This window comes from Crotalus tigris, unplaced genomic scaffold (assembly GCF_016545835.1).
Source record: "Crotalus tigris isolate CLP2741 ecotype Arizona unplaced genomic scaffold, ASM1654583v1 scf7180000024508.2633422, whole genome shotgun sequence".
Lineage (NCBI taxonomy): Eukaryota > Metazoa > Chordata > Lepidosauria > Squamata > Viperidae > Crotalus > Crotalus tigris.
Genome location: NW_024100680.1, coordinates 324,304 through 344,609, shown reverse-complemented (window position 1 = coordinate 344,609; position 20,306 = coordinate 324,304). Strand labels below are relative to the sequence as shown.

At 36.8% G+C, this 20,306-nt stretch overlaps 1 protein-coding gene across 3 annotated transcripts in view; it reads right to left on the bottom strand.

Moving 5' to 3' along the window:
- The window catches only part of IGSF3 (immunoglobulin superfamily member 3), a 130,690-nt gene that overhangs the window by 92,272 nt on the left and 18,112 nt on the right, over nt 1-20,306 (bottom strand). For all 3 annotated transcript variants that reach the window (XM_039333766.1, XM_039333768.1, XM_039333767.1), the window contains exon 3: nt 5,093-5,470. In XM_039333766.1, the coding sequence (XP_039189700.1) occupies nt 5,093-5,470 (378 nt within the window). The remainder of the gene's footprint in view (nt 1-5,092; nt 5,471-20,306) is intronic.

Here is a 20,306-nt window from a genome sequence, read left to right as displayed (position 1 = left end):
AGGTACGCCTCTGTGAGATCTATTGAGGATAATAGATCGTCTTCCCTGACGCTGGCTAGGATGGACTTCAATGAGTGCATCTTGAACTTCCTGTACTTTATGAAATGATTCAGGCCCTTCAGGTCCAATATTGCTCTCCACCCTCCTGATGTCTTTGGAATAACGAAGAGGATGGAATAAAATCCTCTTCCCTCCTCTTCCTTTGGTACCCTCTCTATGGCTTGAATTGACAGGAGGTGAGCTATGGCCGAAGTTATCAGCCTCGTCTTGTGTACCTTTCTGGAGATGGGGCATCTGATGAACCGGCTTGGTGGGGGAGAACAAAAGTCTAAGGTCAGGCCATGCCTGATCGTTTCCAAGACCCAGGCGTCGGTGGTGGTCTGCTCCCAGACCTCGATGAAGTTTCCTAACCGACCCCCGATGGGAGTGTCCTGTTTGGCGTCACTTGGTACGCTTAAAGGATCTGCCTCCCGCTCCCCTATATGGGCGTCTGGACTGGAACTGGCCTCTGGCTCCCGGGCTTTGGCGATCCTGGGTTCGATCCTGTCTCGGATAGAAGGATCGTGAGCCTCTGGGCCAGTCCCAGGATTGCCCTGATCGAAAGGGCTGTCTCCATTCCCAGGGGCTTCCTGGGCGGGAGCCCTGTCTCCGGAAGTCCTGACTGCCTCTCCTGTCTAACTTCTTTGATGGATGCACTAGGATTTTTTTCTTGTCTCTGCCTTCGCTGACGTGTGGGTCCAGAATGGAACCAAACAGGGCTTCTCCACTGTATTTGGACGTCGAAAGACGCCATTTGGACCTCAGGTCTGTCTTCCAAATTTTTGAGCCACAGTAGCCTTCGCGAGGCCACTGTGGCCGCAATGGACCTTGCCGCATACTTTGTTGCGTACAGTGAAGCGTCAGACACGAATTGAGAGGCCGCGAGGAGCTTGGCCAATGTTTGGTGTACTCTGACCTGGTCTGGAGGCACCGTGCCTTGCAGTTCCCTCAGCCACATGATACTGGCCCTCGCGAAGAATGATGATGAAGTGGCTGCTCTGGCCGCCCAGGCTGCGGCCATATGGGAACGCCGGAGGGAGTGTTCAAATTTCTTCTCCTCAGGTCTCAAGACCTCCGCCATGTCTCCTGGAATCGCGGAGGTAGAAAATAATGAGATCAAGGGGTTATCTACAGTGGGAACCTCTAACATGTTAGAGAAGGAGGGAGATAGGTTGAAAAGCTTTCTTTCCGCGCTGTTAGGTGCCGGTGGGCTCGCAAGTGAGGACCATTGTTCCTCCAGCGTGGTCATAAAGACCTCCGCACATGGGATGTACTTATCCTGTGGAACCTTTTTGGCAAATAGAGGATTGGCCTCCTTGCTTGTTGAGGGCTTCTCATCCTGTACTGATGTTAGGTTGACTGTGGAAACTGCCTTTATCAGGAGTGATTTTAGGAGCGCTGGGTTAAAGAGGCCAGAGCTTGTCGCCTGCTCAGGTGCGGTCTCCTCGTCCTCCGAGAGGGGCATGTCTGACATGTCCAGGTCTACTGAGTCACCCTCTCCCAATTGAGAGGAAGTTTCAGAGATGCTGGTAGGGGGCGGCCTAGCCCGTCCCTTACGGGGTGTGTGAAAGGCCACTTGCCCCTTAGAAGCCATGAACTGGGAGAATGCATCCTGCATGAATGCATGAAATTGTGCCGACCATATGTTCTCCTGCGCCTTGTCGTTGGGGTGAGGCGCTGGAGTGTGGTCGGGTGAAGAAGCTGGTGAGGAGGGATTGGAGGAATCTAACTGTTCAGTTTCCCCAGGAGGAGACCAAGTCTTGAGCACTTCCTCGGCAGTAGGTTCTGTGCTGGGTGCCACCCCTGGGACAGGGGAAACCAAATTTGTCCCATTGACATTGGTTCTCTGTGCTCTGCTAATTTGCCTTTCTAAAGCCAAATGTCTCCTCAAAGCCTCTCGCTCAGCCGTTTTGGACTGTCCCTTCTGAGAAAGGTGCTTTGTTTTAGCTTTCTTCTTCCCCCCCACCTCTGATTCAGAAGATCTGCGTTTTTGTTGTTGCTGTGGGGGGGACAATTGAGGGACCTGTGTGACTGAATACGAGACATTGTCTGCCATTGTGCCAGACACCCCGAGTAGGCAATGCCTGGAAAGGGGGAATGAGATACGCAGATCAGATGCAGATGCTTGGGGCTGTGCCCTCTTCTGCCTATACAAACAATGGCCGGACAGACAGGAATCTTTGGACAGAAGATCCTGCAAGGCAGTGACTAAAGGTCACTATAGGAACAGCTAGGAAAAGAAAAAATATTCCTCCTCACCTCCTCACCTAGTCCAGACAAAAGTACAGTTTATATCTCTCTCTCCCCCGGTCTGTGGCTGTGGTAGCAGACCACGCTCAGAACTGATAGAGGTTCTAATCTTTTATTCCTCTTCCTTCCTCTTGCCCAAGTGTCTTAATGTAAAGGAAAAAAAAGCGGCGGCTAAACTGCTTGTTTAAAATGGCGAATGGGAGGAAGCCCCGCCTCCCAATAGTAGCCGGATGAGCCACGAGGCTCCAACAATGGCGGGTCTTTAATAGCCAGCAATAGGGTAATTAACCGGCTTGAATGGCTCTTTTGTCCTTAAGGGGGCTGTGCCTCTCCGCTGGGGGAGAAAAAACGGCGCTGAGGCTCTGCCGGTCGGTTTGGGCGCGCTGCGCTTCTCGCGCCGCTCAGCTGATCAGCGCTCTGTTTTCCCGCGCCGCTCAGCTGTTTGGCGCTGAACGGCGCCTCAGCTCCTCCGCCGGACCGAGTGGCCTCCGTGCCACTCAGCTGCCCGGCGGGTGGTCCGGGAAATGTCCCCGCGCCAAACAGCTGTTTGGCGGGATCCGCGGAAGATCCACTGACCGGCCCGAGCCCCCCTGGCTAACCGCCCTGGCGATCCTCTCACCACTCCGACGATCCTGGCTGGGAGGCGTCGGTGTTCTATTCCTCTGCCCGGGATCCCTGCCTGCTGCAAAAAGGGGAGGAAAAAAAAAAAAAAAACTGGAAGAGGATATTCTTTTCTTTGTGAAAACTCTTCTTTCCTAAGAGCTGCTTCTCGCACTTCTACCAGGCTTCGAGACTGAGTCAAAACTGGGGTCACGCCCAAAGGAAGGGGTGTGGCCGAAGTTTTTACCCAGTCTGCCAGGCAGGAAGGCCGTCATAGAACCCATCCATTTGGACTCTACAGCCATCCTGCTGGAGAAAAGGGCCTTCTCAGTTGTGGCCCCTTCCCTATGGAATATCATTCCCCCCAGAGATAAAATTGATGCCACCTTGTCACTTTTCTATAAAGCTTGAAGACATAGTTCTGTCTGCGGGCCTCTGGACCACCCACTGATATAGAGCCAATCAAATGGCTAATGTCGTGTATGTGTGAGGTTTTATGTTATGGTTTTTAATGCATTAATCTGCCCTTGAGTCACCATGTGTGAATTGGGCAGCCGTATACATTGTTTAATAAGTAATAATTAATAAATAACACCTTGTCAGTCTGAAAGGGTATGACCAATCTCCTCATAATTATTGATTATTATAGACTGGCATTCCTGTTATCTTAAAATATCAATAGGATTTTAAAATCAATGCAGATTTTTATAAGTCAATAAAAAAATAAGTAAGCAACAGAAGCGATTTCTTAATGAAGGTTTCCGCAATATAGCAACACCTCTGTAAAATCCCTCTTCTTCACTGAACCAGCTTCACTTATAGTGGTACTCATAAAAACCCAATCAGATGACTGAAGCATATTCGGAAGCTAGTAAGTGTGGTTTAAATTTCTGGGACCCAAACCATTTAGTTCTTGGAAAGAAGTCCTAGTACTTGAAATAGATAAAAAGAACAAAGAAACAGTAAAATGATTTGAAAACTGGCAATATATATTATTCAATAATTATGTCATAGTTAAAAACTTTGCAGTTTTGTTTCATGGAAGTTCATTAATCTCAATAAAATTTATACGATGACTGTACAAATTGCTTTGTGATCATTAAACAAAACATTATCTCAGCTACGGTATTTTTTTTTGAAAAATAAAGTTACAGAATAAATTTAGTTACAGTTAAATTAATATAATTTGCAATTAATTTTATTTTAATTGACTATATTAATCTTTGAGAGAGAGAATATTCAAGATGTTTAGGGTGAGATACCAAAAAAATATATATTACTAGAACCATAGGCTGAACAGAGTCATGGATCTCGCACCCCAAAATGCTCTGAGGACAGGATGATGCATATAGGGCAACATCTTGAAGTAGCCACTTAAAGTCTGTCTTAAAGTCTGTCTATTCTAAAAATGATAACATGATGTAATATGGTCCAGTCTGAATAAGCTTTAAAAATTTAATTAATTTTAATTGTTAGCTATGGTTATTATAAATGTTTTTGTTAATTTGTAATAATAATAATAATAATAATCATCACCATCATCATCATCATCATCATCATCTTGGGTAAGGACTCGATAGGTAGACAAAATGCCAAATCCAGTCTGAACCTCTGGCTGACTGTGCGATGATCCATAATAATAATAGAAAGACTGTGGCAAAAGCAAGCAAGGGTAGTACCAATAGTCATAGGTGCCTTGGGTGCAATCCCAAAACAACTGGAGCACCATTTGAACACCATTGGCATTGACAAATTCGCTATTAGTCAATTGCAAAAGGCAGCCTTATTAGGAACTGCTTCCATCCTGCGACGATATCTGTAATACCATCAAACATCCACATCTGCCTATCCCAGGTCCTGTGTAAGGACTCGATAGGTAGACAAAATGCCAAATCCAGTCTGAACATCTGGCTGACTGTGCGATGATCCATAATAATAATAATAATAATAATAATAATAATAATAATAATAATAATAATAATGTTGGAAGGGACCTTGGAGGTCATATTTTGGTAACATTTTAATCAGTATCATTATTTTTTACTATATAATTACTATTTTTTCGGATGCTGCTGTAATTTTTTGTCTTTCATCAATTAGTAAAAAATTAAAATTTATGTGTGTCACAGAAAGATACTACTACATTCTCAACAATTTATAATTATGCTCTATTTTTTTGTCAAAATAGCACAATGTACTTTACCAATTAGCTTCATCTTGGCACTGTAGCTTCCAAAATATCTTTCATCAGTTGTTGGAGTATGACATTCATACTCGCCAGCATCCCTGTCTTGGAGCTGTGTTATGTGCAACAGAGCATAATCCCCTTCAACTCTCTCCACATAGATTTCTCCACTCCTAACACGTTGAGTATAGATTGCATAAGGGAAGGATGGGTCCATGGTGCTGACAATCTGTACTTCCCTTTCTGGAGAAGATGGAAGATATATGGACCACTGAAAATTCTGTTGTGATGGTCCTTGATAACCGCTGACCTTGCACCAAATGGTGATGTGAGAATTTTCTGTGCGGTATAGAGGCCCTTCTTGAACAGTGACTTGACGCTGTGCAAATGACCACCCTAAGAAGAAAAAAAGAAGTTAAATTTATTAACTGCAGTATATTCCGTTTTGGTTTATAGTTTCAAAGTACACCACTCATATTTTTCAAAAGAAGAGAAACAATAATATATAATCACTTGTAAAGACAAATGATGATATTTTGTCAAGACCAGGATTGGAAATAGCTCTATTTCCAATTAAGTCATAAAATAACATCAAAGTATATTCTTACTCAGAAAAAGATATTAAACACATATCTGAATACAATGTTTTCCCATTCCCTCTACAATGTTGAATTGTTTAATATATCTGAATCTTTAATTTTTTTTAATGGAAAGTGTAGTAAGATTTAACAGAAGAAATAATCCTCAATGGACCACCAAGATGCTTCTGGACAGTTTATAATGCTACTAATCAAGATACATTTCCTCCAGTTTAATGGATTTTATTTGTTAAAATGTAAGGGGAAAAATGGGGAAAGAACTCTGCATCTTGGCCTAAATGCTTGAAGGAAAAAAACAGTTCTTACCAGTCTTTGGGAAAACCAAGATGATTGGGAGGAGGTGTTTCGTAAGACAGGCACTGCAATAGGAGTCACACATTCAATTCCCCACACTGTTTAATAGAGGGGACCAGGAACACATCCACCATTGTGAGTCTGCGGGAATAGGCAGAAATCTTTGGGAAGAGAGATGGTCCTGGAAGTAACCTGGCCTCATGCAATGCATGGCTTTAAAGGAGAGTGTTGACCCCGAGCCATCTCACCTAAGAGTGGCCTAGTGTCACTCATCTCCCCTGCTATCAATATTAACTGGGACTCAGAAGAAAGAGGAGAACCTCTGCAAAACAGTGCCCTCCACTTCTAACCCCTAAAACTGGTCCCAAATGTCATCATGGCTATTGAAAGATCTGGGGGACACCACCTACATATAGCCCTCTGAGCTCTTCCAAAGTTATCCAAAAGCATAACCAATCCTATTTCAGCCTGAAACTCAACTGAAAAGAGTCCAGGTAATCCACTTCTTACAAGCCCTTCAGAATCTAGCTACCCACCATTATTAATGCCTAATAAAATGTGGACCAGTTTCACCTGAAAAGCAATTCTTGGTTGTTCATACTTCTGATCCCTTTAAGAGAACTATGCGAGCATAAGGTTATGCATATTTTCAATGAAATAGCAGAAAAAGAAAATGTAACATTTATGGACATAGTTGCTAATACCAGTAGTTTATACATGACTTTTTTCCAGAAACAAGTTAGGACTACAGACTAAAACATATTTGTTTCTATTAATCACATTTTATGTCCTTGAGAGTAAGTCTCCTGAATTACTTTTTAATAGAAACATTGGAATAAGACGGTTTTGTATTTTTTAAAAACACAACTACTGTTTGGACATGCCAGAGATTGCACATGACAGCTTAAGCTTTGTTATAAAAGCTAGAATTAAAACTGGAGATTTACATTAAATAGATTTCCCCATGATTTGCAACAAGCAAAAAGCTTGAAAGAATCTGGCAGATCTGATAGACTTCCCTCTTGGCAATCAGGATATGAAACAATCTCTTGGAGCTCTGATTAGTAGCATTTATTAGAAAGATTAAGGTTACACACAAAAAGATCTATTGTTAAATGGAAATCTATATATAGGCAATGTAAGGCACAAGACTGGTGTTTCTCACACTTTTTAATGCAAAGGGAATGGAAGGAGTTTGTGACAGTTGGAACACTTTGTATTTGTCAATTGTTTTGGCAATTGTTACTGCTAGACTTATCAGTGTAAGATATTATTCTCATATTCCCTTCCTACTAGCCTAATCCCAACTCCATATTCTGACTCATTTCCCCTAAAAAATGTTAAAGATCAGGAATATTTAGCCATTTTTAAAGGTGATGTGTTTGCTTTAATCTGCAAAAGAAAATAATGGAAATCCAGAAATGGCAACAAGTATTGTCATCTCTTTAGACTACACTTCGTCAAGAATTAGACTCTCCAGGAATGTTACTTCACTCTTATAAAATATAATAACAGAATCTTGAGTGCCTGTTCAAGTTTCTTTCAATCCAACTAAACAAAATCAAGGTCAAGTTATTTTGAGTTTATTTCCTCTCACTTGCTTCAATGTCTGAAGTATATGCAGCAATCTACTTTTTAAATGTTTATTTCTTTCTCATCTCTTCCACTTAATAGTTCATTCCACCATTTCCCCCCTTAAAAGCTCTTTCATAACTTTCCAAGGTCAGCTTTAAACGCCTTTACACTAACCCACAACTGTGTTTATGGTGAATTTAACATAAAAAAACACTAATTTCGCACAGCCAATAAATGCAGTGCATAGTTACCATGACCATCTGTCATGTTGAAAAGCCAGCACCCTTCACTTAATTGGAAATGGTTCTGCTCAGTTTGTTATTTTTTATACAGCGCAATAGTTTATGAAGTAAAAAAACCTCCATTTCTTAGCACAAGAAATTTGTAAACTAAGCATATAAATACTATGCTAAAGTCAGCTCCTCTTTTACCCTTATTAAGAAAACTCCAGTCTGTCTTATCAGCTAAAACTATATTTAATTAAAAAAACATTTTCTCTGTGAATTGAAACTTTAATGTGATGGGAGAGCCTAGTAGTTTTAATGACCCTGAAAACATTGATGATCAGAGGGTGTTGCCCTGATAGTGTTATCTTTTCCTGCTAAATTACAAGAGGTGTGTGAAACTGAAGGTAATCCACACAGCAGGGGTGCAGGTAGATGTGACAGCAACTAATCTATTTAGGAAAAATTAAATCCAGAAAATACAACAGCAAGCCATTTCTGCGGATGTTCAGAAAATTGTACAACTATGGGCAAAACATTTAGTTACAATATGCTAAAGTGCCAAATAATGAAATCTTCTAATTAATGGAAAAGAACACTAAACTTGCACAGATAAATCTGAAAGAGATGATGTCATCAAACTAAAGACAGCATAATGTTATTTTTAGAACTCAGGAAAGAATCAAATTCTTATCAATGGACATTCTTTTGCTATCTGTTAATGGAACAGCCTCCTCACCAGTCTTTATAGCTATAAGTAAGAAACTGAGATAGTTTTTGCCTTAAGAATCTAAGAGGGAAACTGAATTCTAAAGGGAAAAAAATCCATTTACGGAGAGTTCTATAATCTTATCCTACCCTCTTTCAATAAATCTTAGTTGTTAAGAATAATCAAAAACTTTATAGTTGCAAGGAAGATTGATAATTGAAATTTCAACATAGAGCTCTAATCTACATGGATGATCCAATGATTTTTTTGCTCAATGTGAAATTAATTCTCTATATTTTGCACAGTCTGAAAACCCCCTTTCTTTGGTACTGGCATGTAAACTGATCTTGCTTTGCCATGAATTATTGTTGAAATATATTCAGTACAGATATCTTATATGAAAAATAATCAAAGAATCCATGTAAAGGGATGAAACAATTATGAAAACGAAAAGAGAAAAATATCCACAATTTTATAAATAAAAAGATCAAGCAAGTTGTATACAGAGTTATCATGCAGTGAAAGCAGAGGATGAAACCTTACAACTGACTATTGATCAGGCAGACCAGGAGTCCCTAACCCCTGTGTGCAGGCAGCACACAAAACCATGCACCCGCCGGTCCGCCAAAAAACCTCTCTCCACAGAACCGGTCCTGGGTACCAAAAGGTTGGGGATCTATGAGGGAGATCATACTAGGAATTAACTCCATGGAAGACTAAACTACTTATATGAGAGTAAGTAGTTATAATAGAATCTAGTAAGTCAGATTGTGATATACCTCCTACCCTTCTTATGTGAATTACGAAGTTCTCTGGCTGAGCTTCCTCCACATATTTTCTGCTTGTTGTGGACGCAAAGCATGTTTTTTTCTCCCCACTGTGGCTTTGGTAATGGATCTTTCCTACTGTATATTTATCAAGGTAATCTTTCTTATCTTCTACACTGGAGCTAAATTTCAAGTAAGAAAGAACAAGGAAAAGTATGATAATCAAGAATGTCAACAAGCAGAGCTCCACTAGAAAGTGAAATACAAAAGACAAATGACCACTTATTAAACAGAAAAGTACCTAAGGTAGATGAAATCTCCATCAAATTATGTAAAGAAGCAGGATTGTTAAATGTACAATTACAAGCAAAAATCTGGAATTAGAACTGGACAACTCAATATTAATAGTTTGAGAAATGCAGATATCTAAATGGAAAACAAACATCTAGATTAATGTTAAATAATAAGAAGGTAACGTCAAGCAATATGCTTAGTAAATTTATAGTTGACAGTTCAAAGCTAAGAAGTGAAGATGATAAAGATCTTTACACATTTGTTTTCTTGAGCTCAAAAATAAAGATGAATGTGCCAAGGAAGGAGTAGATTAATTCTTAAAAGGAGGGCAATAATAATCTTAGATAAAACAATGAAGTAGAAATATTTCTGTGACACTATCAGAATAATTAAAGCAATGCTCGTTCTAATGGTAATGTTATAAAGCTATACTATGTGAAAGAGTAATATATAAAAAAGCAGATTTTTTTTAAAGTTGTAGATTTGGAGACAGCTGCTGAGTGTCATGGAAAGAAATGCTAAAAGAACCAATCAATCAGTTACAGATTAGCAAAAACAGACTGGTTTGTAAAGCAACCATCAGCAAACAGAAACTTATTTTGGCATGTGATGTAAGCCAAGTGATGAGACTAGGAAAACCAAAATTGACAAGGTTAAAATAAACAGAAAAGTGGAAAGACTACAAATAAGGTGGATAGATAGAAGCAAAATAGCACCGGAAAGTATCTTGTATGTTTGGCTGACAGGGACACTTCAAGATAATGGTTATTTGTCTATGTAGTCTTCCCAGAATTGGACTCTACTTGAGAGTGCAGAACTGAAATATTTTGGTCCTATTATTAAGTTCAGATTTGTACATTTTATGTTTTGAATAAGTTCATGTCTTTTCTAGTTACACAAAAAGGGGGACCTTTGTCTGCTGACTTGGCCTGCTCAAAACTGTACTTCAACAATATCTGGAGTGCTCATGTTTTTAACCATGAAAAATGGAAAAAATTTCCATAGAACAAAAACAATTTCAAAAACTGCCATTTTTTTCTATCATGGGTCAAAATGGACATAATTTCATTAACCATGAAAGATTATATTAAAAAGCAGATTCTATGTCACAACATAGCTCTTCAGTACAGCAGAATTTCTAATTCCTATGCTGCATGACTTCAAGTAAAATTTCTACATGGCTTTTATTACATATAGTTTTTTCTTACCTTCTAATCAATGGCAATATTTCATTTATAACTATGGAAAAAATATAGTACTTACTAAAGCAATACTAATTAATTTAGTACAAAGGGATATGCACTTTTCACTGAAAAGGAAAACAAGCACTCACAAATAAAAATGATGCCCCATAACAAGATGATTTGTTCCAGATTAAATTCCTCTAGTATTGAGCCTTTTGAGTAAGCCTGATCAGAAAACAAACTACACAAAGATTATTGGAATTTTACTTTACTGACAGAGGTTATATTAACAGAATCTAGAAAGTTTGATAAACAGACTCTTTCCCTCCTTATTCCAGGATTAAGATGGCCTTTATCTAATAACTTCTTCCTTCTTCATGTCGATCTCTGTACCGTATACTTACAGTAGTGGCCAAAATTGTGGAAACCTTTTGGGAAAAGTGTATTTTTGAGGTTTGATGGCTAATAACACCACTTTTTTTGAGTAATACCATAAAATTATATATCAATGGAAAGATAATTTAATCAAGAATGTAATGCAACAAAAGTTATTCAATTATCTGTACTGTATTCTATGAAGTTATAGCCAAATAACCAGAAAAAGGAAGCACCACTTGCTTAGGTTGATATCAGGTAGCTTTCCTTCATCTGATTGTAGCCAATGAGCGTGAGTGTTTAGAGAGCCAATCATCTTGTGTGTCATCTTGTTTTGGCAATGAGTCAATCAGATCACAGTAGGATTCAGTTATTGATGTCATGTATTGCAGCTGAGAGGAGGACATTTGTCAGTGTGTTATGTGATTGCTATCAAGTTGGTTGGATTTTTTTGTGTGTTCTTTCATTTAGTGAGCTTATAAAATGTAATAAAATTAAAGTAATTGTGCAAAGAGTTGACTAGTCACCCAGAAAGTGATGTAAAATAGTATTATTAAGTGAACAAGGTTACAGTTATAAAAAAATTAGAAGAAAAATTGGTGGAAACTTAACCAAAGGTGGCATTTCTATTGTACACTTTTCCCAAAAGGTTTCTACAATTTTGGCCACTACTGTAGTTAAATTAAACATTCATAAGCTCTGATCTACCTTTTGTATCTTTACACATTCCATATGCTCAACAATTAAAAAGGCAAATATTACATAATTAACAATGCATAGAAATTTTATCTAATTATTTCAATATATCCAAGATATCTGGATTTAAATGACCACAGTTAATGAATAAAAAAATGTTGACTGACTCAATGAAAAAACATTATTTTTAAGTATTTCTACCAGACTGACAAAAAGTACTCTAAAGTGCATAAAGATCAGAAACAGTAGAAATGGCTTTTCAGAATTACAGTACTGATTTTCTCAGTGAAAAATCCTAGCAAATTCACTTGTTGATTATCATACACATACTAGCCTGTATACAAAATAAATTGTGTGCTTTTCTAGCAACTGACTAGAAAATATATACAGCACTGACAGCTTTCTTTCACTGGAGTAATGCATTCTAAGCTTTTATTTCTGACCACACTTGAAGATTTATAAGCTTTCTAGATAAGAAGCAGGTGACGGTAGGTAAAATTAAATCAAATATTTGTTCAATTAGCACCCCCCTCGACTCTGTGCTTTCTCCATTACCCTTTTCTTTCTATACCGGTGACTGTATCTCAAAGGATCCCTCTGAAGTTTGCAGATGATACAAGTCGTTGGTCTCATTCAAGACAATGATGAGTCTGCATATAGGCGGGAGGTAGATCAACTGGCCCCATGGTGCAGCCAGAACAATCTGGAGCTGAACACTTTTAAAACTGTAGAAATGACAGTAGATTTTAGAAGCAGCTCTCCTATTCTACCACCTCTTACAATATTTGGCAATACAATAACAACAGTAGAAACTGTCAAGTTTCTAGGTTCTATTATCTCCAAGGACTTGAAATGGACACTTAACATTAGAACCATCATTAAAAATGTACAACAAAGAATGTTCTTCCTGTGACAACTCAGAAAGCTTAGATTGCCCAAGGATCTGCTGATACAGTTCTATAGAGGAATTATTGAGCCTGTCATTTGTGCCAAACTCTCTGGTTTGGCACAGCAACCGAACAGGACAGACTTCAATGGATAGTTAAAATTGCAAAACAAGCAACTGGAACCAGCCTGCCTTCCATTGAAGACCTATATACTGTATGAACCAGAAAAAGGACTGAGGAAATATCTACAGACCCCTCTCATCCTGGACATAAACTGTTTCAACTTCTTCCCTCTGAACGCTACTGTAGGGCATTGCATGCCAAAACAAATAAGACACAAAGATAGTTTTTCCTCGTGCAATCACTCTGCTGAACCCCTAATTCCCACAGCATTGTCTTTACCCATATAGTAGGACTGTACTGATATTATAATTCTTATCTTTTCATCTTTCTCATCTTCTTATCTTTCCTACTACCTTCTCCTACTGGTATCTATGATTTATCACTTGGTGTATATTATGATTAATGATTGCAATTATGATCTATGATACATGACCTATCACTTTGTTGTTCGTTATGTACACTGAGAGCTTATGCACCGAAGACAAATTCTTTGTTTGTCCTATCACATTTGGTCAGTAAAGAATTGTATTCTATTCTATATCCACAGATGGGAAGAACACTGCATTGGAAACTACCCTATTATTGCAAGTTGAGTTATAAACATAAAAATAGCAAGGTCAGGCATGTTAGAAAGTGAGGACAAAAGATAAAAGCAGACTTAAGAACTGCCTTTATAAGATATGGCTCACAAAATCTCTTGTAAAGAATATTAAAGTCACTTTTGTGGTAGCTTGTATTCCTTTTTCTTCTTGTTTAGGCAACATTTTCATTTGCTAAGAGAGATCTTCTTTTTTATTATTATTATAAATTTTTACAATTTTACAATAAAAAAAAACCCTTCCCCAATCCCTCCCAACCCTCCCCAAAACCTTCCCCCCTTCTTCCCAGAGCTGAATACAGGATTAACTAGAACTTAAAAGGAAAAACTTTTAAACTCAAATAAACCTCAAACAAATATAATTACATTCAATAAACGAATTATTAAGTACTTTAACTCCATTATGTATGAAAAACAGAAAGAGAAAAAGAAGAAAAAAATTAACATTAAAATAATTTCTTTGTCATTACAATCCTACCAATTTACCATTATAATTTATTTTATCTATAATTCACAACTTCTGTTTCTTTCACAATTAATAAACCAATCATCTCCCTAATTTAATAACATTACAAAATATCATATTTCATATAAAGTAAATTAATTGGAATCTAGTCCGCCATTAAAATATTATAAACTTTAAGTATAAATTTAAATATAAATTATTCAAAAAGCTAAACAATATTTTCTAATATCATACTTATATTATATAAAGTTTATCCATCTTTCTTTGTCATCACAATCAACACACATATAAGCGTTACTTATACCACTGAAATCCCCTTAAACATATTTAAAACAAAATATTCCTTCAAATGCTCCTTAAGTTTCTAAGCATACACTTCTTATCCAAAGTTTTCATTCAGTCTCCATAATCTTCTCTCCTCTTTTCCAATAACCAGTTCCATCCGCAATGAGCTATAATCTGTCAATAACCTTGGAACAATCTTTACATTCTTTACCCATCTCTCTTATCCAATAACCTCGAGAAAGCTGCTTGAAGATCTGCCATTGAAGATTGCACCAAAGAACTCTTAGGTCTTGCTTCTCCCACAGACTCAGAAACAAATTCTTATAATACTTCTTTAACCTCCTTTTTCTGTTTCTTTTCCTTGCATTTGTATACTGCCTGAGTCATTCTCTGCTCCTTCATCTCGACTTGTTGAGACCCCTCAGTCTGTAATTTTCCAACTTTCATCAATACAGCTTCTTCAGATTGCTGTTCTACCTTCTTCTCTTCCGAAACTTTAAACATTATAGGTGGTGATGAGCGTATTAAGTCTATGACGTATCCCCGCATAGCTCACCACTATTCCAATCGGAATATCCCATCTAAACGGCATCTGCCTCTTTTTAAATTCATCTGCTAAAAAAGCAAACTCCTTTCTTCTTCTTAAAATTTTAGATGGGATCTCCTTTAAAATTATAACATCTTGTGCAGCAATCTGAAACCTCTTATTGTAAAAAGCTTGTATAATTTCATTGCGCAGGGATCTTTTCTTCTTAACAAGGTTACTAATTATCATGGTATTCTTCTGTAATCTACATTCAAGGTAAACTCTAGGTGACAAATAGAAGTCTTCATCTCCAACTGTGTGAAGTAGAATAAGTTTGATATACTGTATGAACAGTACTGTATAAAATAAGGCTTAATAGTGTAGGGCTTAAAAAAAGATAAGCAACTACACAAGCAAATGTATTTGGTTGTGGCAGCCAGGTCTCAATATACTTCCAAATCTTTGGGCAAACCTTTTAAGGGGGTCCTCTGCATACTCCTATCCTAACCTCAGAATTACATTGGCTGAGAAAATGTAGCATTTTAGGTTATCATACAATGTGTTACCCCAAGTTGAAACAAAGAGATCAAATAAAATCAGAGATGTCAAACTCATGGGAAATAATTTTAGCTAATAGGAAAGGATGCATGTCCAAACAGGAGCTTCTATTGCAGTCAGCATCCTTCATGATGCAGGACTGTGTAAAGAACTGTCATTTGTGGATTTACAATATATTCTTCAAGAATGTAGACTGCACTCTTTCTAATGGAGTAAAGAAGCTATATGGTCCCAGTTGAGCTATGAACATTAATCCAGTTGCAACAAGACTTTAGCTGAAAATATTTTTAGCACAACAAGTACTAATAATGCATCTCTAGTAAACAGGCTGCAGGGAAACAAAAAATAAGATGTTTCCAGTATCATGTGTTAGTTGAGCAGTGAAAACTCTGGACTGAAAGCCAGTGATTGACAGAAGAGAGAATGAGATGGAATTAAGTAAACAAATTCTACCTATTTCCTTGAATGCATGCTTCATTTTTCACCTTGTCTCTATTACTAAGAGACTTTCTCCCAGGACAAGTAAAGATTACATATGATGTGCCAGCTCCCTATTTGAGAAAGAACCTGGCAGAAATAGTGCTCTTGAATCAACAGATTCATGAGGAACATCTTTTCTACAGGTAGTCTGCTTCTGTACATGGAAGCAGCTGACATTTTTCCCGTCTATATAAGCAATTCAATGTAAGCTGGAATGCAAAAGTATCAGAATTTCAGCTCACATGGAAGCTTCTAAACAGAGATGCCCTGCTGCAGACAACTGCACTGCAGCTATGGAGACTGACTGTTCAATTATGTCACCAGAATAACTTGAAAACAAGATAAGCTGCTCACCACTTATGAATGTTATAGGTCAATATGTCTTCTGAACAGGGTTTCTGTCACTAAAATATAGGATAATCCTTCTAAACTAAGAAAATAAATAGCAATCAACAGGGTTGAATTTACCAATAATTTTAATGGTTAAGGCAAAATTCTGTCTAGCACTTATCTTTACATCTAAAATCATGTATTTTATGTAAATATAAATATTTTAAACTGTGGATCTCAGAAAATAAAGTTTTCACCTTTGGGGATAAATTTGGTAAATATTTTATTTTGTATTGGGCAAAACATCTGTGTGGTACGGTACTATCTACCATTAGTTTATAAATTAATACTGTACTATATATCCATGGAAATGTAATAATTTTAAGCCTAAATATGTCACTGCCTTTCCCTTTGATAGAAAGATACATTGCAAGCCATAGTATATTTGTTAAAGCCAACTATCTGAAATTCAGTCTACCTATGAAAATAGGAGTGTGTCATATTCTCCTATAAAATTCTGATACAAAGTAGCATTCAGTGAGCTACTGAGCAAAGCATCCATTATATACCCTTAAATACCAAAAAGTTCTAGTTCTGATTCAACTGTCCATAAACCATTCTTTAAGAAGAACGATTTTGTTCTTCAACCTTAATAATTACTTGGAGATGTTTTTTCCTGTATTCCTGGAGTGGTTCCAGATGATGGCTGTTACTATTCCCAATCTTCTCCATATGAAAATTATGTCTCTGATTGGAGATCAGTGGAGACCAAGAGTTATAAAGTGGTTTTATGACCCTTTTCAGATTAATTGGGATGAGCGACATTTTAAGGTCTTTAGATCTTTTCTTTTGAGCAGATCATATATTTCTAGAACAGTGGTTCTCAACCTGTGGATCGGGACCACATTTGGGGTCGAACGACCATTTCACGGGGGTTGCCAAACAAGGCTGTCCGCCATTTTTCCCCCTTTTCTTTGGCCACGCCCCTGGCACCCGGTGATGTATAAGTGGTTGGGGGTCACCACAACATGGGGAACTGTATTATGGGGTCGCGGCATTAGAAAGGTTGAGAACCACTGTTCTAGAATCTGCTTAGTGAGAAATGTATTGTGACAAGGAGAACCAAAGCTTTTGAGATTTATACAGGGCTATTCCAGATCAGCCCAAGAAGTTTAATGAAGTGCTCAGTCTTACCGCATCAACTCAATTAACTTAAATAGGGGCACAATTACTTTTTCACATTCCAGTGTCACATAATAAATAGATTTTGTTTATGAGGTAAATAAAACAAGCATTATACTTTGGTATTATTTATTCACACATACACCATTTATATACCAATAGGTTCCACTTGAATTTCCAATAACAGTGGCAAAAGATGCAAACATTTAGAAGACTGGAAAAGGACAGGCCTTTTGTAATGGAATTGTATTTGCATTCAAACTATTTTTTTTAAATTTAAAAAGTATTCAAACAGAAAATACTTGAAATTGTTAAAAAACATCAACTATTATATAGAAACAAGAAAAAGCACTCCAAGAATGTCAATATCAATTCATGAAAAAATAACCGCTAATGCATTTATATGCCCAACATTAGACAATGTCTCACAGCCTAACAATCCATTACTGTTAAAAAGAACAAACCAAAAAATCTAGCTTGCTGGAAATATATTCATATTTTCCATTGAAACATGTATATATCAGTTTATAGAGAAGTAACATATTTATAGAATATTTTTTAAACATTTAACATTTTAATATTAAAAGATGCTTTCAATCATACATAAAATGTGTTTGTAGGTAGTATAATCTGTATTGAACTATCCTTACTTATATAAAAATATAATCAGTAGACTCCAAAATAATTTTCTTTATGTTTGTTTTAATATTGTACTGTACACCAAGGGTCCCCAACCACCGGGCTGCAGGTCACTATCAGGGCTCACAACTCCACTTGGGTAAGTTGGCAGGCGCTTGCTCACCCCTGCTATTCACATGGAACCATCCCCTCTACCCTCCCACTGGTCCAAGCTAGAAGATTGGGGACTGCTACTGTACAGTATTATCATTTTTTATTGTTATTGCTAAAATAATAAAAGGGACATAGTAACAAGTATCTTTTTCCTTTTTCATACTGTACAGCAGCATACTTTTCTTACTTCTATGACATTGCAATTTAATGTTCTTTTTCTTCCTAACATTTTTTAAAAAAAATAAAATAATTTTTATCCCACCTTTATTATTTTTATAAATAATTCAAGGCAGCGAACATAGCTAATACTCCTTCTTCCTATTTTCTCCACAACCACTCTGTGAGATAGGTTGAGCTGAGAGAGAGAGAGACTGACTCAAAGTTACCCAGCCAGCTTTCATGGCTAAGATGAGACTAAAACGTACAGTCTCCTGGTTTCTAGCTTGGGTGAGTTAAATATCAGACCAAACCACCTATCTTAATTTAATGTATATTAAGTTTCATTTAATTTATCCAGATTACATGAATTGTTTGTTTCTTTTACAAATAGAGGTTTCATTACCCATACATTTACAAATGATGTAAATACCATATCATTTGAAAAGCCAAATCTTATTTCATACACAGTTTGTGGATGTCACCAGCACTATCTGTATCCTCTATTTAGTTTTTTTAAATTATATTTTTCTAGGTCAATAATCCATTATTTTTGTAATATTAACAGGATTTCCCTTAAAGCAATCTTTTTTTTTATTGAATTTTTGAAATTTTACAGAAACAAAACAACCCATCCCCAAACCTCCCCAACCCTCCCATTCCCTCCCCCGACCTTCCCAGAGCTGAACATAGGCTTAATTGAAATTTCTTCAAAAAATCTTTAAAAAAAAATATAAACCATATTAAATACATTAAACAAATTATAAGATAATTAACAATAATATATATATATAAAAAAACATAAATACCAAAAGAATAATACTTAAAAGAAAAAAGAATAAAGAGGAAAAAAGAAAAAGATAAAAGAAAGTATAATAAAAATAAAAGATAAAAATACAAAAAAGGAATAAAATCTATAAGATGTTTTAAATTTTAAATATAAGTTATTGAAAAGCTAAATATTTTTTAATATCCAACTTATATTGTATAAAATCTATCCATTTTTTCCATACCGCAAAATACTTCTCCTGCGATTGATCCTTCAAAAAAGCCGAAATCTTTGCCATTTCCGCCAAATAAGAAACTTTAAAAAACCACTCTTGCAAAGTAGGCAAAGATTCCTTCTTCCAACATTGCCCTACTAGCAGCCAAAGTTTCTTTTTTTATTTCAAATGATACCTATCTTAAAGAATGAGATGAATTTAAATGAATGGCAGAAAGGTATCAATAAATTTATTTGGGCGGGGAAAAAACCAAGAGTAAAGCTTAAAATAATACAAGACACTCATGAGAGAGGTGGACTCAAGGTACCGAATTTGAAATTGTACTATGATGCGGTGGTCTTAACATTAATTAGTGATTGGGTTAATTTAACAAATGTAGAAATACTCCTCTTGGAGGGTTGGGATTTACTTTTTGGATGGCATGCCTATTTAATTTTTAATTTAAAAAGTTGACAGGGTTTTTAAATCTCATATTATAAGGATTTCTTTATTTCGGGTTTGGAGGAAATATTATAGAAGTGATTTTAAAATCCCATTATGGGCTATACCTTGGCATGCGATAGAGGGGATAAGGAGACGAGTCAAGATGGATGGTGTTTCTTATGCACAATTACTTAGATGGGATGGTAAAAATTGGCAGTTAAAATCTTTGAAAGATCTAGCACAAGAAAATATTATATATTCATGGTTTCAGTATAGACAAATAGTGGATAGATGGAAGTTAGATCGTAATGTGGGTTTACTTAGAGAAGATGAAAATTTTCTTAAACAAGTAAAAGACCAAAGACGAACTCATATTAAGAGAATTTATGGGGTGCTAGTAGAATTGGATTCAGAGGCAGAATTAATTAAAGAATGTATGATTAAATGGGCACAAAATTTTGGTGAACCAGTTCTACTAGATGCCTGGGAAATTATTTGGGTGAGGAATGTCAAATTTACACAAGCTCAGAACTTAAGGGAGAATTTTTATAAAATGTTTTACAGATGGCACCTTGATCCACAAAAAATGTCTCGTATGTATCCTGACTTACAGCCTAAATGTTGGAGATGTGGTTGTTTGGATGCTACTTACTATCATATTTGGTGGTCGTGTAAAAATATAAAAGCCTTTTGGATTAAGATATG